At 36.8% G+C, this 25289-nt stretch overlaps 1 protein-coding gene across 2 annotated transcripts; it reads right to left on the reverse strand.

Moving 5' to 3' along the window:
- Nucleotides 1-898: 898 nt before the first annotated feature.
- Nucleotides 899-24708, reverse strand: snap25a (synaptosome associated protein 25a). 2 transcript variants are annotated; one of them, XM_077219431.1, is made up of 8 exons: nt 24483-24708; nt 13580-13723; nt 11989-12030; nt 9612-9660; nt 7093-7210; nt 3590-3709; nt 3248-3392; nt 899-2405 (listed from the first exon to the last, which is right to left on the reverse strand). In XM_077219431.1, the coding sequence occupies exons 2-8, from the start codon at nt 13649-13651 to the stop codon at nt 2337-2339; spliced, it is 615 nt and encodes a 204-aa protein (XP_077075546.1). In that variant the 5' UTR covers nt 13652-13723; nt 24483-24708; the 3' UTR covers nt 899-2336. The 2 variants fall into 2 exon arrangements, with proteins under 2 accessions (XP_077075546.1, XP_077075547.1); XM_077219432.1 differs by lacking the exon at nt 7093-7210 and adding an exon at nt 7427-7544 and having other exon boundaries at nt 24483-24639.
- Nucleotides 24709-25289: the final 581 nt, after the last annotated feature.

A 25289-nucleotide genomic window follows, 5' to 3' on the forward strand; every position in this document is an offset into this window, starting at 1 on the left:
AGTGTACCTCTGGTCGGAAGTGTTTATCAGTTCATTATAATACACTGTAACAGCATATATGATTATTAAGCTTCTTGAAGAAGTTTTTGGATAAACTTTAGACATCTTGCTGGTTGCGCTAAGCATTAACATGTTGTGTTGTTGTTCTTGCCTAATGGAACTAAATTAGGCTGATGTGTCTTGATTATTTCATTGCATCAGCAAATTCATCCTTGTTAATTATATCTAGCCAAAACTGGACAGCTCAAGGAGACGATCTGAAACAGAGACTGTAGAAAAAGGAATGGGAGAAGTCAACAATATGTTGTCCTGCTTTTTAATTAAAAGAGCCAATCACCTTTATGATAGAGACATCAGCTGTTTGTTTACTCTAGAATGTCCATGTACTGGACAAGCCTGTTTTAGCATGATTTTAATTAAACAAGCTAAATTTATGATATAATGGTTGTCATTCATCGCTGAGTTAAAATATGTAATTGAAAATAAAATGATCTAGATTTTAGTCATTCCCCATTCAAGTTGTCTATTACCTACATTGAAAACAACAGCCCCGGGGGCTGTTACCAATATGGCGGCTGAGTGAACGGACTTTGTCTGAAAGCAATTTACTCCAATCTGCGATTGCTGTCTCGTATCATTCAGTGCCAGTTTTGACTCATTAGAAATGCATAACCTTCATAACGACTAATATGTAAAGCGTGACACTAGTAGCAACATCGAGGCTGCAGGGTTTTGTTCCCAGGGAATACATAGTTGCAAGTTGCTTTGGTTAAAAGCGTCTGCCAGCTATGTTAAATTCAAGTTTGGCTTATTCAGATCTCCTGTTCTTTTCTCACAAAGCAGCTCTGTCAAGCGACAATGAGGTTTTGCTTGAGACAATAATGAAAACCCACAGCGATTAGGGGTTTATTACTTTTAATCAATTCAGCTATAGCTACAAAATGTCAACCACTTCACAGACTGACAGGATACAGAGGGAGTTTTAATATTACATGCGTTGAGGACATCAATCTCACAGTTCAACCTATGTCATTCAGGTAAGGTATTTATTTGACTTCTTATAATAACTATTCAATATCGTAGTGATTTGGTGTGCATAGCTCTAAGTACAGAAGCAACAAAAAAATCCTTTTTTTGTTATGAATTATTATAATTTTTTACCAATAACAAACCACACGGGGAAAGTAAACTAACAGGATACAGTCATCTTATAAAAGTAAGTTCTCTCAGAAATATGTCTTTGCTTTACATTGCAAATGATTTATTTTTATTTTTTCAGAGCATCCAAAACCTATGATACAGTAAACAACCGGACCCCACCTTTCAGAACATCATTTTCTACACCAAACTGCATATTCATTTTTAGAAAACAAGTCATTTTTGCAGGACCACCACACCGGTATTGTTTCGTTTCCATCACATTTCCTCTTTAAGTCGCTTTGCATTATTTTACAACAAAGGTCACAGTCTGTAAATATATATTATCGACTGAAATGGTGGCACTATTGCAAACTTGCAGTAATATGGAACGTTCCACTGTGTCCTAATACTGAGCATGCTTTTGTCAATTTTGCTACTGCCATGATTAAGTTATTTTTTTTGTCATCTTTTTAAAACAAGTTTTATTAATAAGACGCTAAGATCTACCTTTTGTCATGCATAACGCACAATTCACATCACTCGGAATGCAATGTTTTTACTACTACAGCTACAGAATCTAGTTGCACATCGTCTAAACAGTAACTGATTATGGTTGTGATGAGGGATATGAACCAAGGACATTGATTGTAAGTGCTTGTTGTATTGGTATCATTTGCAAAATATTTTTTTTCCCATTTTTCATTGTCATGACAACATCAAAATAAGGACCATGACAGTAGCTGAGTGGTGTGACGGTTTTACCAAGACGATACTGAAATATACTGAAAAGGAAAGACAACTTGTATAGCATTCCTATATAGTTCCTCCAGCAAAAATTCGATATATATATATATATATGTATATACACATAGGCTATATGCATACACATACAAGTAGATATATGTATACATACATACATATATGTATACAGGCAATAAAGAGAATAAAAACTTCACAAGTGAGCAAGAGCCATCGAGTCAGCACTATATACAACCTTTGGAAAGAATGATACAGAGTATAAGAAATCATTTTACGAGGACAATCATTGAAAAAGCTGACAGACGACACATAGAACGACATTTACAATGGGGGCCGGGTGATATGTGCATGTGTGCAAACCTAGAAGGTAAATACCATGATAAGCGCATTGCCTTTTGACAAACTGCATGGTTGGTAAAAGCAGGCAGACCAGAGCTTTAGCCACTGCCGAGCATCTTTGTGGCCCTCTGGTTGGCTTCATCAATCCTGGTTTTGTTGGAATCAGCCTGAAATAGACCAAACAGTGCTTTATTAGCAAAGATGTTTTTATTCATATAATCAAACCTTATATATATATATATATTATATACACAGTATATATCTATATAATTTAATTAGCAATTCCCAATTAAGTTATGGAAGTCAAACAAGTTTTATAGATTGTTATTATTATTATTATATAATATTGTTTCATTTTTAAATTCATCATGACTAATCTTTAATCAAAATAATATGATATATTTATACAGAAAAAAATGCATAACGCAATATATATAAATATATAACATCATATAATATAATACAATATAATATTTAGATATTTCATATTTCAAATTATATGTAAAATATACAACAAAATACAGCATATGTACTGATTAAATCCCAATTTATATAAATATTTATATAAATAAATATATATAACATATCATAAAATAATAAAATATATAACAAAGCACAACATGTAGTACTTTTTATAAATATTAATTTACTAAATCCCAATTATTTATGTTAAATCAAAATTGACTTAATATTTAATCAAAATAATATCATTCATATATTTGTATATGTGTGTGTGTGTGCAGTATATATTAATATATAACATCATAAAATATAATATTTAGATATTTTAAGTTATATATAAAATATATAACAAAATACAACATTAAGTAATATTAATATAAATTTAGTAAATCCCTATTATTTATGTTATGGAAGTCATACATGTTGCAAACAGATATTCAGGTCAACTCTTAATTTGTTGAATTGACTTTTAAAACAGCATTTTAGGATTCTGTTTAATCATTGGAAAATCCAATAGGGGAAACTGTCCTTGAGAGCCAGTCAATACCTTCTCCATGATCCTGTCGATCTGGCGGTTCTGGGTGTCAATCTCGTTGCCCATGTCAAGGGCCATGTGGCGCAGGTTACCAATGATGCCTCCCACCTGCTCTAAGTTCTCATCCATCTCATTTTCCCTGGCGTCATCTGTTACCCTGCATCCATATGAGAACGGTAGAATGTCACTTTAAATCACCGATCATTTCTCAAAGCAGAACGCATACACATGGACGGGCTATCTACACATTTGACCTCTTAAGTCTTTTTATTTTGAGCTTTAGGCTACCAGATCAAACCTCTCTCTTATAGCTAACCCTCTTGACTGAGTGTTCTGGAATCCTGGGAGTCTCACCTGCGGATGAAGCCTCCGCTGATGGCCATCTGTTCGCGCTCATCCACTACGCGGGCGGGCTGGCTCGCCACCACTCCATCCTGGTTGTTTCCCCAGGCCTTGCTGGCTCCGCTCTTCATTCTGCACAGAGTCGGGGAAGCGTGAGCACTAGGGTAACCGGACACTTCCATATCAGCAGCAGTGTGTCCACAGATCAACAACAAACATGAATTACCAGGCAAGCATAACAGGGATGGGCTCATTCTCCTAGGGGCTTTGTAATTTGTAATGCTATATCCTGCGGACATTTAACATACATGTACTCGATGCTGAGACACATACCTTTCTGTAAATGGAGGATGTAAATAGAGGTGGATAGCCATTTATAAACAAAGATAAATGGGACTCGGAGGTCACTTCTGCCCCATGGCACATGAGCTGTCCCCCTCTCAAATTATGACAAATAACAAAGAGCACAGGGCTTGGCGACAGACAACACAGAGTAACAGGACTGCCACATCAGTGGAGACAAGTGTAAATAACTTCAACAGAAAAGAAACTGGAGGAAGAAAAGCGCATCCTATCTTGCCATTTCATTGGCCACCTCTCAGCTCAGTGTTTCTGACTCTTAAATGTGTTAAAATGAATGTTATAATGAAAGAAAAGCAATGACAGATCAATATTGTTATGAGATTACAAGCCCACAGCCACAATAAATTATTGCTATTTAGCCTCTTTTACATGCTAATTATCCAAAACATATGCAATCTTATCAAATATGACAACAACCTATTATGATTATTAATTTGTTGTAGACATGCTACTGGGATCTGCTGATCAATCAGAGGCCAGAGGTGAGGTATAGAACAACAATAATTGGTAACATTTATGAGGAATATTATTTTTTGTAAATGTTATTTATAAAAATATAACTGTTCATTGTTTGTTCATGATAGTCATTTTAGCATTAACTAATTAACACAACTTTTATTAATGTATTAGTATATTAACTAAGACTAATAAATGCTGCAGAAGTGTTGTTCATTGTAATTTATATTAACTTATGTTACAACTAATTACCTTGTTGTAAAGTGCTGCCCAATAATCAAAAGCATGAGAAGAGCCCATTTAAAGACTGAAAGCAGTTTCATAACTGCTATCAATTTAATAGTCTATCAACATGAGATCCTTGAATTCATTAAAATGGCATCAAGAAAATCATCAACTTAATTTATAAATTCTAAACAAGAATCTAGATTGCATCTTTTGCATAAACAAGGTTTTATTCATCTGCTGTTGTTCTTGCTTTGAGTTGTTGATATGGATTTTAGTTCTAATATTTCTTGATTTATCTAAAGAAAGATGGCCAAGCCTCCCACTGCAGTATTATTTATAGAGACGGACTAAAGCTACAATTCCCCCGGCTGCCTTCCCTCCGTTCTCTCTCTAAACAGCATGTTGAGCTTTATCTAATGTGAAGGAGCAGTTAATACTCAAACTGGCAAACAATGCCTACAAAATATATTAGAACTTTGAATATCTTATTTTCCTTTACATATTCTGTAAGAGCAAAAAATACCTTTTGCTGTCCAACTATGAAAGAATGTTTTGAAAAATGAATTTGTAAAAAAAAAAAAATCAGATTTAAAAAAAAAAATTGAAAATAAAAAGAATAATATTTTATTTAAAAAGTGACTGTTATTTTGATAAAACTGAGTTCAATGTGAACCACACAATCTGACCCCAAATTCAACCTCCCTGAGTGCACGGGTTCATTTGCTCCTCTGCACCAGTCCGGGACTTTATGACAGGCTGTCACATAAAAAAAAAAAGCCCTGAATATCTGCACCGTATCTTTTTCTCTGTCTGACCTAGATCTCGTCTGCTCCCCTTGGGGAACCAGCAAAAGGATTGGTTCTCTCCACTGTTCTGCGGCTATAGACTGGACTTTGTGTCCTGTTCTTTGCTGAACTATCCCTGCCAACATAAATGAGAAAGGCTTGAAACTGTTAGATCATCTGAATGACTTTCAGTAGGAGTTGGTCATCAGCATGGTTACTATGCATAATTGTTCTTTATAACAAATAGCAGCAATGTCAGTATCATTAGCAAGAGGTGCATGAGCATGCATTTGGCATTCAGGGACATGCTATTGCAGTCATACAGGTAGCATTGATGGATGTGCGTTCAAAGTTGTAAAAAAGCTAGTCTATGCTTATACATTTTCAAGTAGATACTGTTAAATATGTTTGTCTTTTAATATAGGTCTATATAGCCTATATATGTGAGTGAGTTACGCTATCATTTTGAGTCATTTTAGACCAAGAAACATATTTCTGAATTGCATGCATTGAATGAAACAGGAAAGTGCTTTCTAATGATAGAATTATGATGTTTCTGTTCCAAACTGTTGTCTAGATATACTCATTTAAATAGTGGCTGTAAAAAAATGCCTCTAAAGATTCCAAACATCTTCAGACAGAATTAATTCAAACATACATTAAACAAGACATAACTAACAGTTTATATTAAATATAATGCAGTTATAATAGTGTGTGTGTGTGTGTGTGTGGGTGTGTGTGTGTGTGTGTGTGTGTGTGTGTGTGTGTGTGTGTGTGTGTGTGTGTGTGTGTGTGTGTGTGTGTGTGTGTGTGTGTGTGTGTGTGTGTGTGTGTGTGTGTGTGTGTGTGTGTATGTGTGCGCGTGTATATACTTAGCAATATGATCCTCTCGACCATTTCTGAGGTAAATGGAACATCACGTGACATGTTCACAGGCTGTTTTATTGAGGTCTTTCTAATGCTGATGAAACGTCAGATGATACATTTTACTAAGTTATACTATATCTTTTAACATGCCCTCTTATGTTCATTCATGTTTTTCGTGCTTATAAATAGTAGCCTAGTAAAGCCGTAGATATGTAACACAATCACTGAGCGCCAAAACGCCATTTGTTATTTGCATTCCTTTTAAAATTAGCATTTTGAAGACATTGAGTTTGAATTCATTGAAAAGTAATTAAAACACAAAACAGTATTTCTCCGTAAACGACTCAAAATGACGAGTTCGTCACATATGCGTTATGTAGCCTATGTTAACTAATCTTGATGGACTGAAAAGGAATAATAATTTATCGGAAGATAAAATACTTAAGTTGATAAAAAAAAGTCAAATTTACTTTTTGTTCAGTAGACTACGTTGAGTGACTCAACTTTGGCACATCCATGCAGTTTTAGTGGTTTGATATAGCGTTCATAATATGTTGACTTGGCCTTGGGTTGTGCAGCATGCCTTATATTCATACATTTCATTCATAAACTGTCTGATAAAGGAGCCAGAGCTAAGGCTATTGGACTGTTGTACTTCTGTGAGCATGTGTGACCATGCCTCATGCTCACTGTCTGTGCTTAGGATCATGGGTAGTGAAGTTGGCAGGAGCTGGGCACGCCTGGCTAGGGCTACAGGCCTCTCAATAAGATTAATTTTTAGGCAGGCAGGCAGGCAGGCAGGCAAGCAGCACCTACTTGTTACATGGACAGGAACAAAGACCACAGAATTTTCCTAGATCGTTCAAATTCTTTTCTGCATCCTTCATGTCCTTATTGATTTGGTCCATTCCCTCCTCGATGCGTTCCAGTTGCTCTGATTAAACAACAAGTAATTTATCCCCCACAGAACGAGAGCAGGTGTCAGGAAAATAAAGGAGGGAGGAAAGAAAGAGGAAAGAGAGGACAAAGAAGAGAAGACAAAACTTCAGACAGTCACTGTGACAAAAGGAAACTCAAAAAAAGGGAGGGGGAAAAAAAACGGACGCCACCACATACGTAAGACCCTTCTGCCACATAGGTCAGTACCTACTTGTTACATGGACATATGAAAAGGCCACAGCATTTCCCTAAATCTTTTAAATTTTTCTCGGCCTCCTTCATGTCTTGGTTGATATGGTTCATGCCATCTTCAACACGATCGAGTTGTTCTGGTCAGGACAAAGGGATGACAGCAGTGGAATGAATCTTACTGGCCCTTGTTTGACAAGAATATATGAGAAATGAGCACTGCTGAACTGGATGCGAAACTGTTCAATGCATCTAGAAGGGACGCATGCATTAGAATGAACCTACATATGCAAAAATAGAATTAGGAAAGAGTTAAAAAAGCAAGACTTCTTCCTTTATTTAGCTAAATATGCATCAAAGTCAACATGAAATCAAAACGGGCCCTATTTACTTTCTTAATGCACATTCCTGGTATTATCGGGAATGAAAAGAGATGAAAGTGTCTTTTTAATCCCTATTCAAAAAGTTTCCTGCTGACATCAATGAGGCCACGCAGGCTATTGCATAATGTTAACCTGTAGTCAAATAGCTATTTTTTAGTATTTCGATTTTTTTTTTGTTGCAAACTCAAATTCACTTGGTTAAATTCTGACATGTAACGCCCACTTTTCTCCAATTCTCAATAAACTAAGTCAAGCCCCTTCAAACATTTTTAATCATTACTCAAAATATGTCACATTACAGAAGTAAAATGACATTGAATGGCAATTCACGTGGACTTTCACATTTAACACATGGAAAACTTGAATTTGATCCCAGCAGTCAATAGCAGACAGAGTCTCCCACAAGGGGCACTGCAGGAGGGCGACAGTGTCTTTTTAATTAGACCTTGGGGCAGAATAAAACACTGCCCTGATCTCACTCAAGGCTTAGTGGCTGTAGTGCCCTTTTGCTGGAAGTGGACAGCCTCTTTTTCTGCTCCTTACAATGGAGGGAGCAGCTTATGGTTTGTTTGTCGCTGTGTGGTTAGGGGATGATATGGCTGAGGTGCTGAGTGACCCGTGGTGATGCAGTCTGCCGTGTTTGTCGTGCAGACAGGGTGTGTTCGATATTGTTAAGAGGTTTAGTAAAGGTATCAGTCACAGGAAAGAGAGAGGCAAACTAGAAATGGTTCAGAAGGGAAACAAGCCTACCACATCAGTTGCGTTTGTTTAATCCCTGGCATTCAGAGACTTTCGTTTAGGCAAAGCAAATTAAACTAAATCTGATTAATTTCCTTGTGTCAAAATTCTATAGATTCTCATTTAAAACAAGAAAATGAACTTTTGACACCTCATTCCTTGAGAAAGCTAGAGCTTAGTGTCACCTCTGGGCTGAGAGTATTTAAATAGGCTTCGGACTGTAGTTTGAGGGGATGAAGGAGTGAGATCTCGTTCCCCCTATGTAAAGACTAATTATTGGCTGCAGACATGGGGGCCCTCATACACAGGGGCCAATCAGAGGGCTTCTAATGAGCTAATGCTTAAAGCAAGGCCAATTATGTAGTTTTTAAAACCACACTAATCCAAACAAGCAAACCGTGTGCTTTTAAAATGGGAAAAAGCTGGTTACAGCCATGCCGATTTGTTTATTTAATGGTCCAATTTGACTTTTTACTGAGTTAAATGACACTGTTAAAGTATTTAATATCTGGTTTCAATATTAGGATTACGCCAGGGATTATACAAAAGAGTATCTGTGCAGTTTATGGGAAAGAGTATCATTTGTCATTACCAGCTAAATCGATCGTTGCTTTATTTGTTTATTTGAACTTGTATTGTTACAAGCTGGCCTAAAAAACTAAAGTGATGGCAACTAATTTTTAAACTGAACTGTGAATATATTTGACATGCAAACATTAAATGGACAGTTGCAGTGGCCAGTTCTGTTTATTTGGTAAAAGAGCATATTGAAAGAATATTAAATGAAAGAGAAAAGTGTGTTAAAGGGGTGAAAGATTAAGAGTTACTTCAGAAAAAGCAGAAGAAATCAAAATGACATTGCACAGAAATGACTGCAATTAATTAAGCAACTGAATTAACAAAACAAAACAAATAGATAAAGATAAAAATCTATTTATAATACATATTCTAGTTGCATATTATAATGGCACATTGGCACATTTAAATTTGATATGAAAAGGTAATAGACATATGGAATTTTTATTCAAAGATGTATGTGCCAAGAATGGAAGAAAATGTTGTCATCTAAAACACATCCACACTTACCTCCCTGCTCGTCCAGCATAACCAAAGTCCTGATACCAGCATCTTTACTCTATGCATCAAGAACCATGGTGAAGAAGGGTGAAATACATGGAAAACAAAGTGGAGAATAAAGGACAAAGAAAAAGAGGTGAGATTCAGCACACAAAACACAAGGCTCATTCAGAGGCAGTCTACTTTTTTAGGCTGTACTGGTGACATTTCAAATTGCACAATGTTCTTCTCCTTTTTCTTAGACTAAATAAGCAGACGCTAATTACTGTGGAGCATATAGCCCTGATCAATATAGTTTGTGAATGCACTCTCTACGCTAATGTGAGGCAGAATCTACTTAGACTAATTTCTGAGCTTTGGTAGCTTGAGGCAATTCTAATACACCCTTAAACAGTACGAAAATCCATCAATGAAATATTTTGCTGAAACATGATCGGATTGAGGCTAAAATAAATCCGCTTGTTTGTTTAAGAGAATGAATGATTGTTGGAGTACAGTCAATTTAGGCAATGCAAGAAATACTGTGTGGTCTCATTGAAGGTGAGAAGGAGTGATGCCTTTTCGTTCCTCTTATTGAAGGCAGATTTAGCACACACTATTTGGTGTGCCCATTAAAACGAAGACAAATCATCTGGCACTTCATTAAAGCTATATAATATTCATACAACAGGGCGCCTATTCCTCCCAAACCCCTGTAAAAATGAATTGGGGGACATTAGCGTAAAGGCCAGTAGTTGTTCTTCATATCTTGCTATAGACGTCCTTGCCATAGTGCCCTGAAAAGGTCTGCATTATAAATCAGCGCCTACTGTGCTGGTCTTCAATGAGAAACATCTTTGAGTAATCTATTTCCATCACTATTTGGTCACTGGCATCCCGGATCTCAACACTTGCAAAATATGATTTTTCCCTGAACGTAATGATCGGCAAAGTAAATTCACTCTGCCGTTTTTTCCCCTGGTGTTTGGAAAATAACAGGTAGCTGTCACATATTTCAGAAAGTGCAGCTTCAGCGCTTTGAGGGGAACAGGATATCGATATTTGGGATAATCGTAAGGCTCGGTGGTGCATATATCAGTGGGACGTGAAGCAGCAGCACCCCCCTCCTTCCGGATGGGATCACAATGTGCCCTAAATGGATCCTTGGGGATTAATTTGCTTGTGCCATAAACCGCTGAATTTTCATTCAGCTGTAAAAGCCTGGAACAAACTCAATGCTTCTACTAATATAAATAATGAATGTGATTTACCTCCATTTTGGACTAACGCAGGAATACTGCTGATCGTCTATAAGTGCTGAGAACATTCGATTAGTCTAACTAGAACATGAAAAGGCTGGTATAGACTGACATAGTTTATTAGACCTGACCGAGACATATTCCTGATCTGTGTGCGCACCCTCCCTCTCCATGTTTTTCTTCTGTCTGTCAGTCTCAGAGTCTTCAGGCAATTTTGTCTATTTGTCAACTCAGAGGCGATTTATCGCTTCTCTGATCTGCCAGTAATGGACATGGCGAGGTGCTCTTTGCAGAGATATGGGCTATGATTATCAATATGACCTTGAGATATGCTGTGGAGACTTCTTCACAGTTCTTTCCCTTAGATATACACACCTCTCTTCTCTTTCTCTAACTAACACCCTCAACTCATCAAGCCGAGAATAGTCAAGCCAAGCTTGTGCTCAGCTCTGTCTGAAGACTAAAGCTCTCATGACAGAAAAAAAATGATAAAATTAGGATTCTTATTATCCTTATATTGATCTTTTTCTTCTAGTTTTTTATTCCTAGTTTGACCATAGAATTATATTCAGTTTCTAGGGCTGTCAATTTAGCGTGTTAATGTAGTACATTTAATCTGAAAAAAGCTTTTATCCGAAGTGACTAACAGATTAAATGTACTACATCAACATGTTAAATTGACAGCCCTAGAAACTGAACATAACTCTAAATGTTAAATGAATAAATGTAATTTTGAAAATTTGAAAGAAGTCTCTCACCAGGGGTGCATTTATTTGATCAAAAATACAGTAAAAACAGTACACTTGTGAAATATTATTGCAATTTAAAATAACTTATGGAAACTGTTAAACTTTTTTTCTAATAGAAAGTTTGAAGTTTGAAGTAGAAACCTCTTTTAACAATGTTAAAGTCTTTACTGCATTTTTGATCAATTTAATGCATCCTCGCTAAATAAAAAAAATTATTTAAAAAATGTTACTGACCCAAATGTTTAAATGGTAATGTATGTATAGAGATTATGCCAGATCATATATTAAACATTTGTGATCAGAAAACATATGCATACAGTGAGATGTAATTTTTGATTATAAATATAATACATATGAATTAATATATTATATAAATATAATAAAGCGTCTTTCTCTTACCTCTTCCACAAGCTGCAGCATACGACGGGTGCTCTCCAGTGACTGTGGGGGGGGAGGAAAAAGATGTTAAAACCAGAATTCATTAGGAACTGACAGAGATAAAAACCTCCACAAGCTGTGGCGTGTGTGGGAGGATTTTTAACACACACTATAATCAATAAATAATCAATTGACGTTCTTCGCAGCACTAATGTACCAAAACATTTAACATTTAAAAAACATACAATTTCCAGTGCTCAATGATTGCACTACTTATTTTTTTATGTTTTATTATTTAAATGCATAATAAACAATCTGTGTGAAATAATGTCTCACTGGTCGGTGCTCTGAGGCACCAAGTCAGAAAGAACATTATACATCTCTCCTTTCAAACTCTAGATCCATTAGTCCATCCACCATTATGACCACCTTATGTTTCTGTCTCCCACTGATGTAAAACACACTTCCTCTTTTCTCTCTTTCTAAACATTCAGAATACATTCGAAATATGCAGTTTATATGAGTAAATTACAGCATTCTTCACACAAATATCATGGACTGGGTGTCTGGATATTATGAATTCATATCTCTGTGGATCAGAAGGCTGGAGGAAATTTTTACAGTGTGCTGTTTGTGTTTTAATATTCTGCTCAGCTGTGAGAATCATAGCGTGGGGCGGCAAAGAGGAGCTCCATTAGGCTGCAAACACACAGGCGCCACCCCCAGCTCTCTCTAACACACACACACACACACACACACACACAGTAAATGCTGCAGCGTTATGTAAGGCAGAGTGCAGGTGAACCTCTCTCCACATGACACACACATTCACATATGGACTCTGACATCTCGCAGTCACGGCCTATAGAACAAGCTGTGTACAAATAAATATATCTGTAGCATAAATTACAGCAATTTATCCAAGCCTCAATCAAAAGAGCATGAAGACATGAAATAATTAACTTGTGTTGGAGACTTGGATAAGAGCGAAACAAGTTTGATGTCTGCTTCAACTAAACAGATGACTTAGCAAATTAAATAAATTTTTTTATTATCATTATTATAATTTGTTTTAGTCATTGACTAGTGGCATTGATGCAGCATCACGTAAAAAAAAAAAAACACTGTAATTTTTTTTTTCAATAACAGGAAGTTACCAAAATAAAGGAAGTAGTAATCAGCTGACCAACATGGCCGCCTCCATGAGGAGACCTGCTCCACGTGGAATAAATCAGCTTTTATTGGGCTACTGATGTGACTGAAGTCTTAATGTCATGTGAGTGTACATGCTTTTTCCCCGTCAAAATTGTTATTCATTTCGCAACCATTTGGTTTGGTAGTCAAAAACACATTAATGATGCAACAAAGCTTTATTTTGACTCCTTTTTTCTTTTTGAAAGAAATTTCCTTATTGCTGAATGCATTTTTAAACAAAGTGTAAATTAATTTACTGTAGTATACTCATATATATTCATCATTATCAGAAAACATGTCAAAGCTCCTTTTTGATTTCTTATTTGGCACTACATTAGTCTTTGGTTGCAATCAGTTGATGTTTGAAGCTTGTTGTTCATGTGAGTGTAGCATAAAGGCAGAAAGTGAATGTCCTCACCTCATCGGCCAGCTGGTCTGCACGTTGCTGCATGTCAGAGAGCTCATTGCGCATATCCGAATCATCTGCCATGGCTGCTGGGTGTGTTGGGGGGAGCTGGTCTCCAACTGGGAAGAGTGGGTTCTACTGGAAGTCTGGGGGAAGCTGAAAGATTTGGACATAGAGAAAAGGAAAACATTAAACAATGGAGCTCACTTGAATAATAAAGTGTGTCATCCAGATTTTAAGAATGAACAAAGACAATATACTCATCTTAATCCTAAACTCTCCTTTTCCCAGACCCATAAGCACCAGAAAAACAGCCATGGATGGTAAATTCATAGGGCAGATAGAGTTATGTAGCTAATAAAGCAATTTCATTTACACAGGCTAATTAAATGTCATGAAATAGACAGTAGGACATGGTCTGCTCTTAAAGAACCCACACTCTTTCGAAGAGCGTCGAGGTGGTGGCTGCTGTGTTTAGCTGATTAAATTCTTCCCTGAGGTTCTGGGTGTTCCAGGAGAAATGATTCCCTGCTCTGCCATGGAAACTGTGAGCTTGACAGATATATTCCTGAAAATACTGGCTTGACAGCTAGCAAGATATCCCATGAGGTCTAATAAGAGCAGCTTACTGAATAATTGTGAGTGTGTGTTAAACTGCACAAGCATGTGAGCTTAAATTATTCCATCCTTATTCAAAGCAAAAAGTAAACATTCTTTCGCAAAACCATCCTGCATGCAAGGCCAGACATTGCCCAGTCATTCTTAAATGTTTAAGCAGAAACTTCACTGAATTCTGTTTAAGAAAAAGCAATATAAAAATAGATTATTTTAAAAGATATTTTACAGATTTTGGGGCAAATTCTCCAACTCAACCATCCACAATATTATCAGTGAAAAATTCAATGAATTCCGAGCAGGCATTTAAGAGTGATACTGCTTCCGTTAATTGCATAATTTTACTCAAGCGATTAAATTTAACACGCCTGCCTGACCTTTCCCAGACAAATACTCCAGAGACTCTAAAGGCTGCGATATTACACTCCCATCTCCACTAGTGAATGTCATCGTCTGCTTTGGTTAAAGATCAGGGAGCACCAATCTAAAATTGATTGACCCAACAACCAGGCTGTACTGATGCAAGCTCTCAGGGTAGTAGAAACATGTTTGTGATGAATCAGAAGTATTGTACCATATGTCCCTAGCTGGTTTCAGTGAAACGCACTAATACAGAAACGTCCCTCACATGTCCTCGCTCAACCTCTGATGAATGAACTCATTCCGATTCTGATGAGTGCATAAAAATGTCAGGTCAGTGAATGGCTGTCATAGAGAATTCTTTGTGGTAATATTCTTGAAATAACCTAAAAGTTAAGCACAATTTGAGAGACCAGACCAGAGGGGAAAAAAATAGCATTTTTTGTCTTAACTTGGCCAGTGAAACATCAGAATTTATGTTTACTGTTAATTTACTCTACTTCACACAGTTCCTTACTGCTGAAAAACAACCTTTTGATTTGCTTCTCCCTCCACATCTTTCATCTTTTTTAACATTCATTTTTTAACTGAGCATGCATAATGTCATTTGCCATATTATGAATATGAATGGCGCTACTAGCAGTCCTTTGGATTGTAGGCTAGCTAAACCTGAAAAATGTAAAAAGCTAACATCAGTGTAGGCCAAATAACTGAGCAGATTATTGACCTGTTAGCAGGTGCTCTCGAATTTAAATTATTTTGCAATTCACTTCTGCTTTCAGGTTAAAATAATTATACCTGTTGCCTATATCCAAGGATTATTAATAATGCATTGGGTAGTGGTAACCTTTTCTATAATTTTTTTTTCCAGTGCACTACGAGTCATTAAATATAGAAGAAAAACAATGCAAATATGTACATGGTCTCATTCGTGCTTTATTGATGACTGACATTATTTTTATGCTTGTTGAATGATGGAAGACCATGCTAATTCTGAGGCAGTCGAACGTGCATTTGATGATACCTGTGTGCATCTTTTCAGAACATTACTATGCAAATGTGTAAATTATAAACAAAGAATGGACAGGGATTACAAGAAATGAAGACTGGTAAACTGGAGAAAAAATGCAAATAAAGCAGGGGTCTTCAACCATTCAAGACTGGCCTTAAATTATGAACACAGAGTACAATATTAATGTATTTTCAAACTTTATGATGTCTAGCCATTAAAATAAGCAGTTAAATCACATTTAACTTTTAATGAATTCATTTTAAAGTGGGAAGGACAGTGAAACATTTAGCAGAACTGTTGCTTTGAAAAATGAAAAAAGAGTTTTTTTTTCATTAAACAATTTGATATTGGACCCACGTTTGGACCTCTGAAATAAAAGCTCCACAGTAATGCAATTAAAAGCAGTAAACATATCAAAAGTTGTTTCTTGAACTAGGCTACTGAGCAATATTTATTGATGTGGGTACTTGAAGTTGTATCTATGTTTGTTCACTGACACAATGAGAAGCTCTATGGTTTAAACATGCTCTTTTAGAATAGCTGTGTGTGTGTGTTGGTGTGTGCGTGTGTGTGTGTGTGTGTGTGTGTGTGTGAGCTCGCTCATCCTCCGTCTCTGGCTGCCATTTTGTTTTCTCTCCTCAAACATGCAGCCTCTCCCTTCACTGCAGCACTTCAGTTACCACACAAAAACTGTCCTCCTCCAAAACTTGACGCTGCACTCTTTTTTCCCCCTCACATGGTTCGCTAAACGCAAACGAGACCTTATATCCCCTCAAACGGAATGAACTTATCATGCCTGACCTCTAAATCTCCGAGTCAGGCGAAACAGACGTGTTTTACGAGATTACCTTTGAAATCGGGTTATAGTATTTCCCCTTTACAGTGTTATGTTTGTTGCAACAGATTGACTCTTGTAGAGCAGGTTATTGAGCTTGACATGTTTTAAAATCTCCAAGAGAATCCTTATTCACAGATGCGAGGACAGAAACTCAAGCCATATGCCATTTGTTACTCATTTCGCTACTCTTTTATGCTTGGCAAATTGATGGACATCTGATATGGCCATCAAACTAAGTTCAACAGTAAATTGACAGCCTAGCCTTAGTTTGTCATAAAATAAGATCCTGAATGCATCAGAAAGTTGCATAGCTAAAGCGCATTTCATGTAAAAAAAAAAAAAAAACACACGTCAACAGTTTGCTACGTTTAGCTGAACTAATGTAAAATATAAACTGAAGTGGGCGATGCATAATTTAGGGAGGTCCCTGAGTTCATTTATGCTTCCATTTGTCTCCAGCCATGCCTTGATTGAAAACCAAGTTAGTAACGGATAGAGCCGGCAACCTGTAAACTATAGCAATGGCTTATTATTCACAATGCAGTGCAACCAGATGAGGAGGACAGGCCAGAGCAATGCCGCCCCCTCCTCTCATGAGCAGTGATTAATAGCATCAGTTCCCTTCCTCTTGAGTGGAGGATTGCGTGGAGTGATTCCAGGGCTCTATTAACACGTCTCGTAACCTCTTACTGTTCACACTTCTTATATAAATCATGTATATAATATTTAGAAATATAAATTCCTATAAGATGAAAAGACCTTTGCTGCAAAAACAATCTAGTTCAAATTTGATTATACTGCCGTGAATTAGGAAAACTCCATCAACAGCCGGAGGATGTGAGTTCCTTAGGTTTCCTCTCATCTACACTGCAATTATTATTATTTTGTCAAAAATTCCAGTTAAAATATCTACACATCCTTAAACATTAATTTAAGGCATTAAGACTTTTAAGAAATTTAAGACTTGGGTTCAAAGAATATATCTTGAATTATCTCATTATTACCTCATAGCAAATTATTTTACCAAATTATATAAAGAGAGAGTTCACCCAAAAAGGAAAATCTTGACATCACTTACTCACCCTCAAGTTTTTCCAAACCTATGAGTTTTTTTTTCTTCTGTTTAACACAAATGAATGCAGAATTGAAGATTGAAAAATGTTGGTAACCAGACAGTGGATGGGAGCCATTGACTTCCAGAGTTATTTTTCCTACTATGGAAGTCAATGGCTACTGTCAACTGTCTGGTTACCAACATTCAAAAAAAGTGATGACAATTTTTGTGCGAACTATCCCTTTAAGCATATATTTGACTAAATTGTGCTCTCTCTCTCTCTCTCTCTCTCTCTGTGTCTTTCTCTCTCTCTCTCTCTCTCTCTCGCTCTCTCTCTCTCTCTCTCTCTCTCTCTATATATATATATATATATATATATATATATACCAATGGGGTATGTATGAAAAATGAATTAAGATAAACTGTCTAAAAACAAGTACCTCATGCAATTTTGCATCTCAAGTAAATGTATCAAGCTTCAAAAACTTAAATATTTTCTAATGCAAAAAGAAAAAAACTCTGCATTGGAACAATAAGCATAGTGAAAAGTATTAAATAAATTAACCAAAAATAAATAAATAAAATAAAATAAACCTTGTACTCTCCAACAGAAAATCATTAGGCTTGTGATCAGTGGCGGTCATTAGTACTGATCTACATTATACATTCCAGAGTGCGTGTGGCTGCATGCTGAGTATTCTTCAGCAGAATCTACACTACGCACTCATGTTGCTGCACCATAAATGACTGCAGCAGCCTCAGAACCTCATCTATATCCACCCTTTCACATTGGGTTGAAGGGTCTTGTGATTTAGCAGGGATCCAATGGCCAGTGCAATTGATTTGACAGAGTCCATTTCACAAGCCCATTTGTTGTCAGCTCTGCAGCAACACTAGCATCAGGTCCTCTGCCGAGAGTCCTCCCTTCTCATTGCCTGTAAACTCCCACTCATGGGGAAGCCCCGGGATGGATTTATTAACAACGGTGCCATTAAAGCACACAGTGTGTTCCCCACCCGACACACTGATTCCCTCGCCTCCCCATCTGGCTCCAAGGTTCTTGGCGATATATGAAGAGTGATGAAGTGATGAGTTTGACAGTGCAAGGATTGGAGGGCTGGCTATGCAGTCTGTTTGACTGTGACCTTCACATTTGTGTTGCAGCTTCATAGAAATGATGATCAGAAAGCGGTAGGGGAATGAGAGCGCGTGCAGCCATCTTTTTAAATTTCCACTTAAAACAACAACATTCAGACGTCCTCACACTTGCAGAAGATTTGTTTTCAACTGCCATTGCCATTCCACTAATATCATTGCTTTGCCATCTTACTTTTGATTGGCATCCAAACATACTGTTATTACATTTACATAACATGCCTCTTCAACAACAGACGCTGCAGAAAAGTCAAATTGCATCAAAGACGAATTGGGTGCCATCAGTGGTAATTTATATGAAAATCTCATAAACTGCACTGATGGTATTGTGTGGTTGTGACATTTGTATTGTTGATCAGACAGGAGGAGGAGGGGGAGAGGGAGGTATGAAGAAAGCACAGAAAAATGACACCTGAATGATAGCATCAGCAGGTGTTCAATATTTGAGGAGTCATAAACAACAGACATTAAAAAACAATTAAGAAGCCTAGAATCCAGAAAGCAGCCAAAAGCTTTTGCTCAACGGAAACATGATTAACAGATTAATTTACTTGTAGAGTGGTGCAGGGATGACGTCAAAATCCGGAAGACTAATTCGCCACTGGTTCCCTCGAGATTTTCCTATGGATTTTTTTTTTTTTGTAAATTAATGTGGTAAACATAATTTGATGATACTTGGAAGTTTTGTTCTACAATGTTCTAGACAATCACACCCCAAACGATCTTATCTTGTTAACAACGATATTATATAAACCATTATATAAACCACAGGGAAATCTCAAGGGAAGCACTGTTGAATTAGTCTTCCGGGTTTTGACGTCCTCCCGTAATGCTGCATTTCCTGGTACATTTAGCTAAAGGAAGTAAAACTCTCCTAAATAAACACTTAAATTAAATTATGTATTCTGAAATCTTTTTGAAAGCACCAGCTAATGATCGATTACCATATTTATTATATATAAAGATATTTTAAGATATAAAAATATATTTATTTGTATAGATTAATTTATATAGATTTGTGTTCAGAGAATAATATTGAATTATCTTTATATTTTTCTTATCACATTAGCAAATCATTTTTAGTCTTAATGTCTCATGCAATTTTGCATTTCAAGTATATCATGGTTTAAAGATTTCTAAATATTTTAATGCAAAAACAAAACTAAAGTACTTTTTAGGCCACTGTTTATTTTAAATCTGATTTGAACAATAAGCATAGTGAAAAGTGCTACAAAAATGTACCAAACAATTCACAAATAAAAATATTCATAATGCTGTATAATGATATGGATATTCACTGCACGACCATCTAAAGGTTTATTTTTGGACTGTTAATCATCAAAAAGAGTGAATGCCACAAAATCAAATTTCTTTAACATGGTGGGTTTTTTTCCAAATGAGAAACATCGGTAATTGACAAGCAAACTTCAACTATAGCAAGTTTGTCTTTCTATATCCTATTGACTTGTTTAAATGAGCCAGTGTGTATTATTATCAAATGACTGGTTGGCATGTCAAACATTGGTCAACAGTCAAATAATCCTCAAAAGAAAAATGCAAACATGAAACAAAGGCTAATATTGAATTTATGAGTAGCATTTACTATAGCATGCTGCTTAATACTGAAATATGATTCCACTTTAATGAAATCAGATTGTCAAAGAATGTACACTGAGAAAGTATGAATCATCTGCATGAGCTCATGTATCTTATTATTCTATCTCTTATATATGCACTACACTGTAGAAAACTTCATGACATGAACTGATTGAACTCTCTGTACTCTGAAAGAGCACCGTTCTAAAATGGCTTCAGACTTCAGCTATGAGCAAATGAACAGATGCCGTAACATTTGTCCAAATTACTCACAAGAACAGCTTGCAAACGTAGCCAAATTCATACATTGAAAATGCACAAGTCCATCTGATCTGGTACAAACATTAAGATGCCTTCAAAAGACAGCTGACACAGGTAAGAAAAATCATATTGATCACGCAAAACGCATTCGTATTTTAAATCCATTTGTACTTTAAACAAATGCCCGTCCTATGACGCATTCTCACATCTATTTCCACATCATAACAAACACGGAGTTTATATGAGCATTTTCAAAAACTAGATGACAAATATAAAATACATTGCTTCAGCTCTCTCAGTTTTAAGTGGCAAGTACAAACTACAGTAAGTTACATCAGCTATAGCTCTTAATCCTTTGCTTAATCTCACTTTTATTCAGTAAGTTTAAGACTGCACTTATTAACCACTGTGACTTCTCTTACATTGTGTTCACAGAGAGAGAGAGTACAGTGTCAGTCCTTATGTTGATTTATGATGCTTCTCTTTCCACCCTCAGAAACCTCCAGCACTATTGATATTCATACATGGTGGAGGGGAAACCCACATGTGTGGGCAGAGCTTACAGGCTGAGATGCTTGGCATGAGGGGGCTTCCTTCTGCAGTCATTATGCATCATACAAGCTAATTCTTCGGGGTATCTTGTCTTTTCTCATTTCATCCTCAGCCGCCCTCCTCTGACGTACTTTATCTGTTTTTTTTAATTCTCTACCAACATTATCCCCCCTCTTTCTATTGCTCATTTTTATCCATAGCCGTCTTCAGTCTTTTATGCTCTTGTGACGCATTTTTCCATATTTTCAATCTGTGGGTGTTCAGCCAAGTGCACTTGTGCAGGACTGTCGCAGAGATATCCAGTAGCCATTTTGTACTTGGGCCCATGTTATTATTTGCTAGAGGTAAAGTGTTCCCCAAGACTACCTGCTCTTTTTCATTTGGGAATTTGCAAAATAGTTTCCATTCTTTACCCAGCTGGGGCTTTAATCTGAAACAATTTTGTGTTAAAAGGCGATATGTAATTAGGAATATGAAATCAAGGACTTTAGGGTGATTTATACTTGTAGCTGACAATAACATATCATTTTCAGTAATAGGCTGGTAAAGCTTTTGATTTTTTTTCTTCTCATTATATCTATCACAACATTTCATTTATACAATGATAATGTACGTGATTAATCAAGACATCGGAGCAACCATAACAAAGCACTTCGCTGTCTCGGTGTCGAGATTTGATGAAACAATTTCCAAATGACATTTTAATTGGTTTGTATGAGTTCTTTAAGTGAATCACTCCTGACTGAGCTCAGCCATTTATTAAAAGTAGAATTTGAGAACATGTGCTGTTCTAAAATGCATATAATAAAGCCTGAATGACTTATAGGCTGATTTAGAATTTGCATGCAACTGTTTATCCTTACACACCAATCAATTTGCATAAATAACCCACAACAATCCATGGGTATCCTATAATATAGGAACAAATCACTGTATCTTTTTGTTTATCTCGAATATGTGTAGGCTACTACGATTCAAATTGTATTATGCTATATTATATAGAATGTATTACTATTAGGTACCTAAATATGTTAAGTAGCATTAGCAATGAGAATCGATAAAAAGATGAATCGTGGTCTGGTAGGCTATCGCGTGAGTCACCACTTATTTGGGGAACATCCCTGCCGCCCTGCGCTCTGCAGTCAAGCCATAATAAGCCGCATTAAACCATCAGATTCAACAACAGAAGCGTGCCAACCTGTCTCTCACAACCGCCGCAAGACAAATACAGACCGGAACAAGCGAAACTGAACGCTCAACTCGCTGTAGTAAAGTATCATTTTCTGTTGCTCATATGCGTCAGTATGCGCATTTACTAACCTTACAGCAACAGAATGATGGCCAAAAACAGAGTGATATTAAACAATACCGTGGCTTTAGAGCATTTGCAGATGCAAGATGAGGGCACGTGACTGAAAAAAGGGAGCTCGCCTACAGTATCCTGACATGCCCAAGTCACACGGGCATTTTGACCGGATGATTATGATATTTCGGGTTGTTACGGAAATCCGGTTAATGTAGGGATTTTACGCTCGCGATAATACTATTGTGTAATCAGTACATTCTGTGAGCCTTAAAGTGTTTAACACGTGAGGATGGAGTCATGTGGCGAAGAATTGAATCTGCATCATTCAAAGTGTTTGGAGAACCATTCGATTTTTATTTTGGTGACATTCGGTTCTCGAGCGCGAGATTCTTCAGCCAATGTGGTTAGAACACTAAAATGATCTGATAGTGTTGTTCAACATCGCTACAGAATGTACAGCAAACACGGATGCCTGTGAGCCAGATCTTTAATAGAGAGTCAAAAACAAAAGTCTGGATGAGTAGCCGAAAGAATGAGTCATACGAGCCGATTCCTTTCAGGGAATCAACAATTTACAGCACGACCTGTGTAGATTTATTTCCGGAGAAAAATATTCCTTTCTATATAAGCCTGATCTTTCTAGAGAATCAAAAACATACAAGTCTAGATCAGGTAGTCAAAAGAATTAGCCTAATCCTATGTGTCGGTTCTTAGTGAATCAATAATATAGGCTACAGCACGACCAGTCTTACTCTTGTGACTCAGTTCTTTGAAGTGAATGAAACACACCTGAACATGACATTACTACTTTCGTCATGTATGAGTGGAGTTTAATCAAAAGAATTGTATGTTGTTAAGTCTCGTGAGACTTACATCAGTGTAACTACTGACTGGTTGATCATTCGACAACGTAGGCTACGTTGAATGTAGAGTTGACAAAGCTTTACATTTTGTAATCAATAATAAATAAATAAATTGATTAATTAAATATGTTACTATTATTAGTTTTAGTATTCTTAATTAGTAGCTATTAAGACCAATTATTGTAGGCTGTTTATGCCGCCTCTTAAAGTCTGTGAAAGCCACGAAATCTGAAAGGATCTCATTATTTGGCAACAGAGTTATTTTCCCCTAAAATATCTTCCTTAAAAGTAGGTGGTAAGGGAATCATTAAGTTCTTTAAGATTGCCATCCCTAATCATACGTGAGCCCAAATAATCATGGTAAGTGAGGGTATCTCCAGCATCCGCCTCCGCTCGTCTCAGCTCAAGCCCCCGCCCATCGTCTAACACCAGGAAGACACGAACTGATCATTACCGCTGCCCCCTCGCATACATAGGCTAAATACGCCAAGGTTGAGATTATTTGGTTCAAACAATTAATATGTTGGTTCAATTTATTAAGTCTGATCACTGCATCATCCCATCTGACTTTCCCCCACTCTGCTTTCTTTGCATCACGCACATGCGGAACATTAATTCTCGACCACTTTGTCGCATTTTTCCATATTCACTTCCCCCCACTATCAATCGCTGATCACGTTCGTTAAATCTCAACCCAATCCTATCAAACCTTACTTATTTATATTCTGAGATAAAAATGCTTTTGGCAAGGAAAGCAATGATCCGACCTGGTCATAAAATGATGCTGCAAAATGAAACATCTAGGCGTTTTCACTGTCATGTCAGTGATTAATGGCCTGATGCAACAGAGCCCTTTTTAAAACGGGTAAACATCTGGTAAAATCAGCCATTACTTAGATGGCGCCTATGCGCAAAACTTTCCCTAGACATATAATGGCAATTTAGCTGCAGAGGCTGTGTGTGAATTCAGGACAGAAACGCAGTCGTTGTCCAGGGTGCTGAAACGCAGAAACCGTCCACATCGTGCCGCATCCAACACACGATTCAAATGCGTTTAAACCACACATGGTCATCCCTAAAATCTGACATCCTCCAAACAGCGCATCAAGCGCACATTCAATCAGTTAAACGGAAACGAAAATGAAAGGTTACTAATATCTTTTAATTAGCCATCAGTTTTCACATTGCATTTGGACAACAAAAAACCCTCAACCACTTTCTGGTCAAACAAATTTAAAATGAAGAAGAAAAGACATATCGTGTCAAATCCTTTTTATCATCTTCTCTTTTAAATAAAGCTTACCTGATCCCGTAGTCTTTGTTAGATCGTCAGTAAGGAAGTGTCTGTCTGCGAATTTCAACAGCGAACCACCATCAAACTCCCTTCTGTAGGGACTGAGTTGCTGCAACGGCTATGCGTGTGTGTTCGTCTTCAATGGATAGCAACTCTGCCCTCGACAAAGATGGCGTTCGCTTGACGTCACCGACGTTTAATAGAAATCTGTCGGGGAGGGGAGGCCCAAATAAAATGTAGCACCTGCCGTGGAACATTGTTTGGCAGCAGCATGTGAATGTTGAGTTGACAAGAACAACAAGACTCGTCCAATCTAATTTGGTCTGAGTATTTTTTTTGTCTGTTGAGGAAAAAATTTTTTTGAATCAACATACAGTATTTGAGATTAGAATGTTATACCTTCTGAATGTCTGGGATTTTCTCTCACAGAGTGAAGTGAATGCTATTTTTGTTGAATTTAGAAAAGTTTATTTTACGAACAATTAGAAGTCATTTAAAATATTTAACCATTTAAATATGTTAAGCAGACAGCTAAGATTAACATTTTGCAGGTTAGATTGCATGTCACTAATCACTATTGCAAGCTTTAGAGACAAGGGATACTCTAAGTCTCAGCCATTGGTCAAATGGCAGATCTTGCAAGCCAATCAGGAAAGGGATTTTCACACCTATGCTTATTTTGCTCAACTCAGAGTAACATGCAATGAGGTAAAAAAAAAATATATATATATTTTACTTACTTTCTTAAATTCCCACTACTTGTTATGTCAGGAAGTCATGTGACAACAGCTCATCATGCTCATTAGGGAAACCCCT

This window comes from Siphateles boraxobius, unplaced genomic scaffold (genome assembly GCF_051911475.1).
Source record: "Siphateles boraxobius isolate OS27281-9 unplaced genomic scaffold, OSU_SipBor_1 8, whole genome shotgun sequence".
NCBI classification, from domain to species: Eukaryota; Metazoa; Chordata; class Actinopteri; order Cypriniformes; family Leuciscidae; genus Siphateles; species Siphateles boraxobius.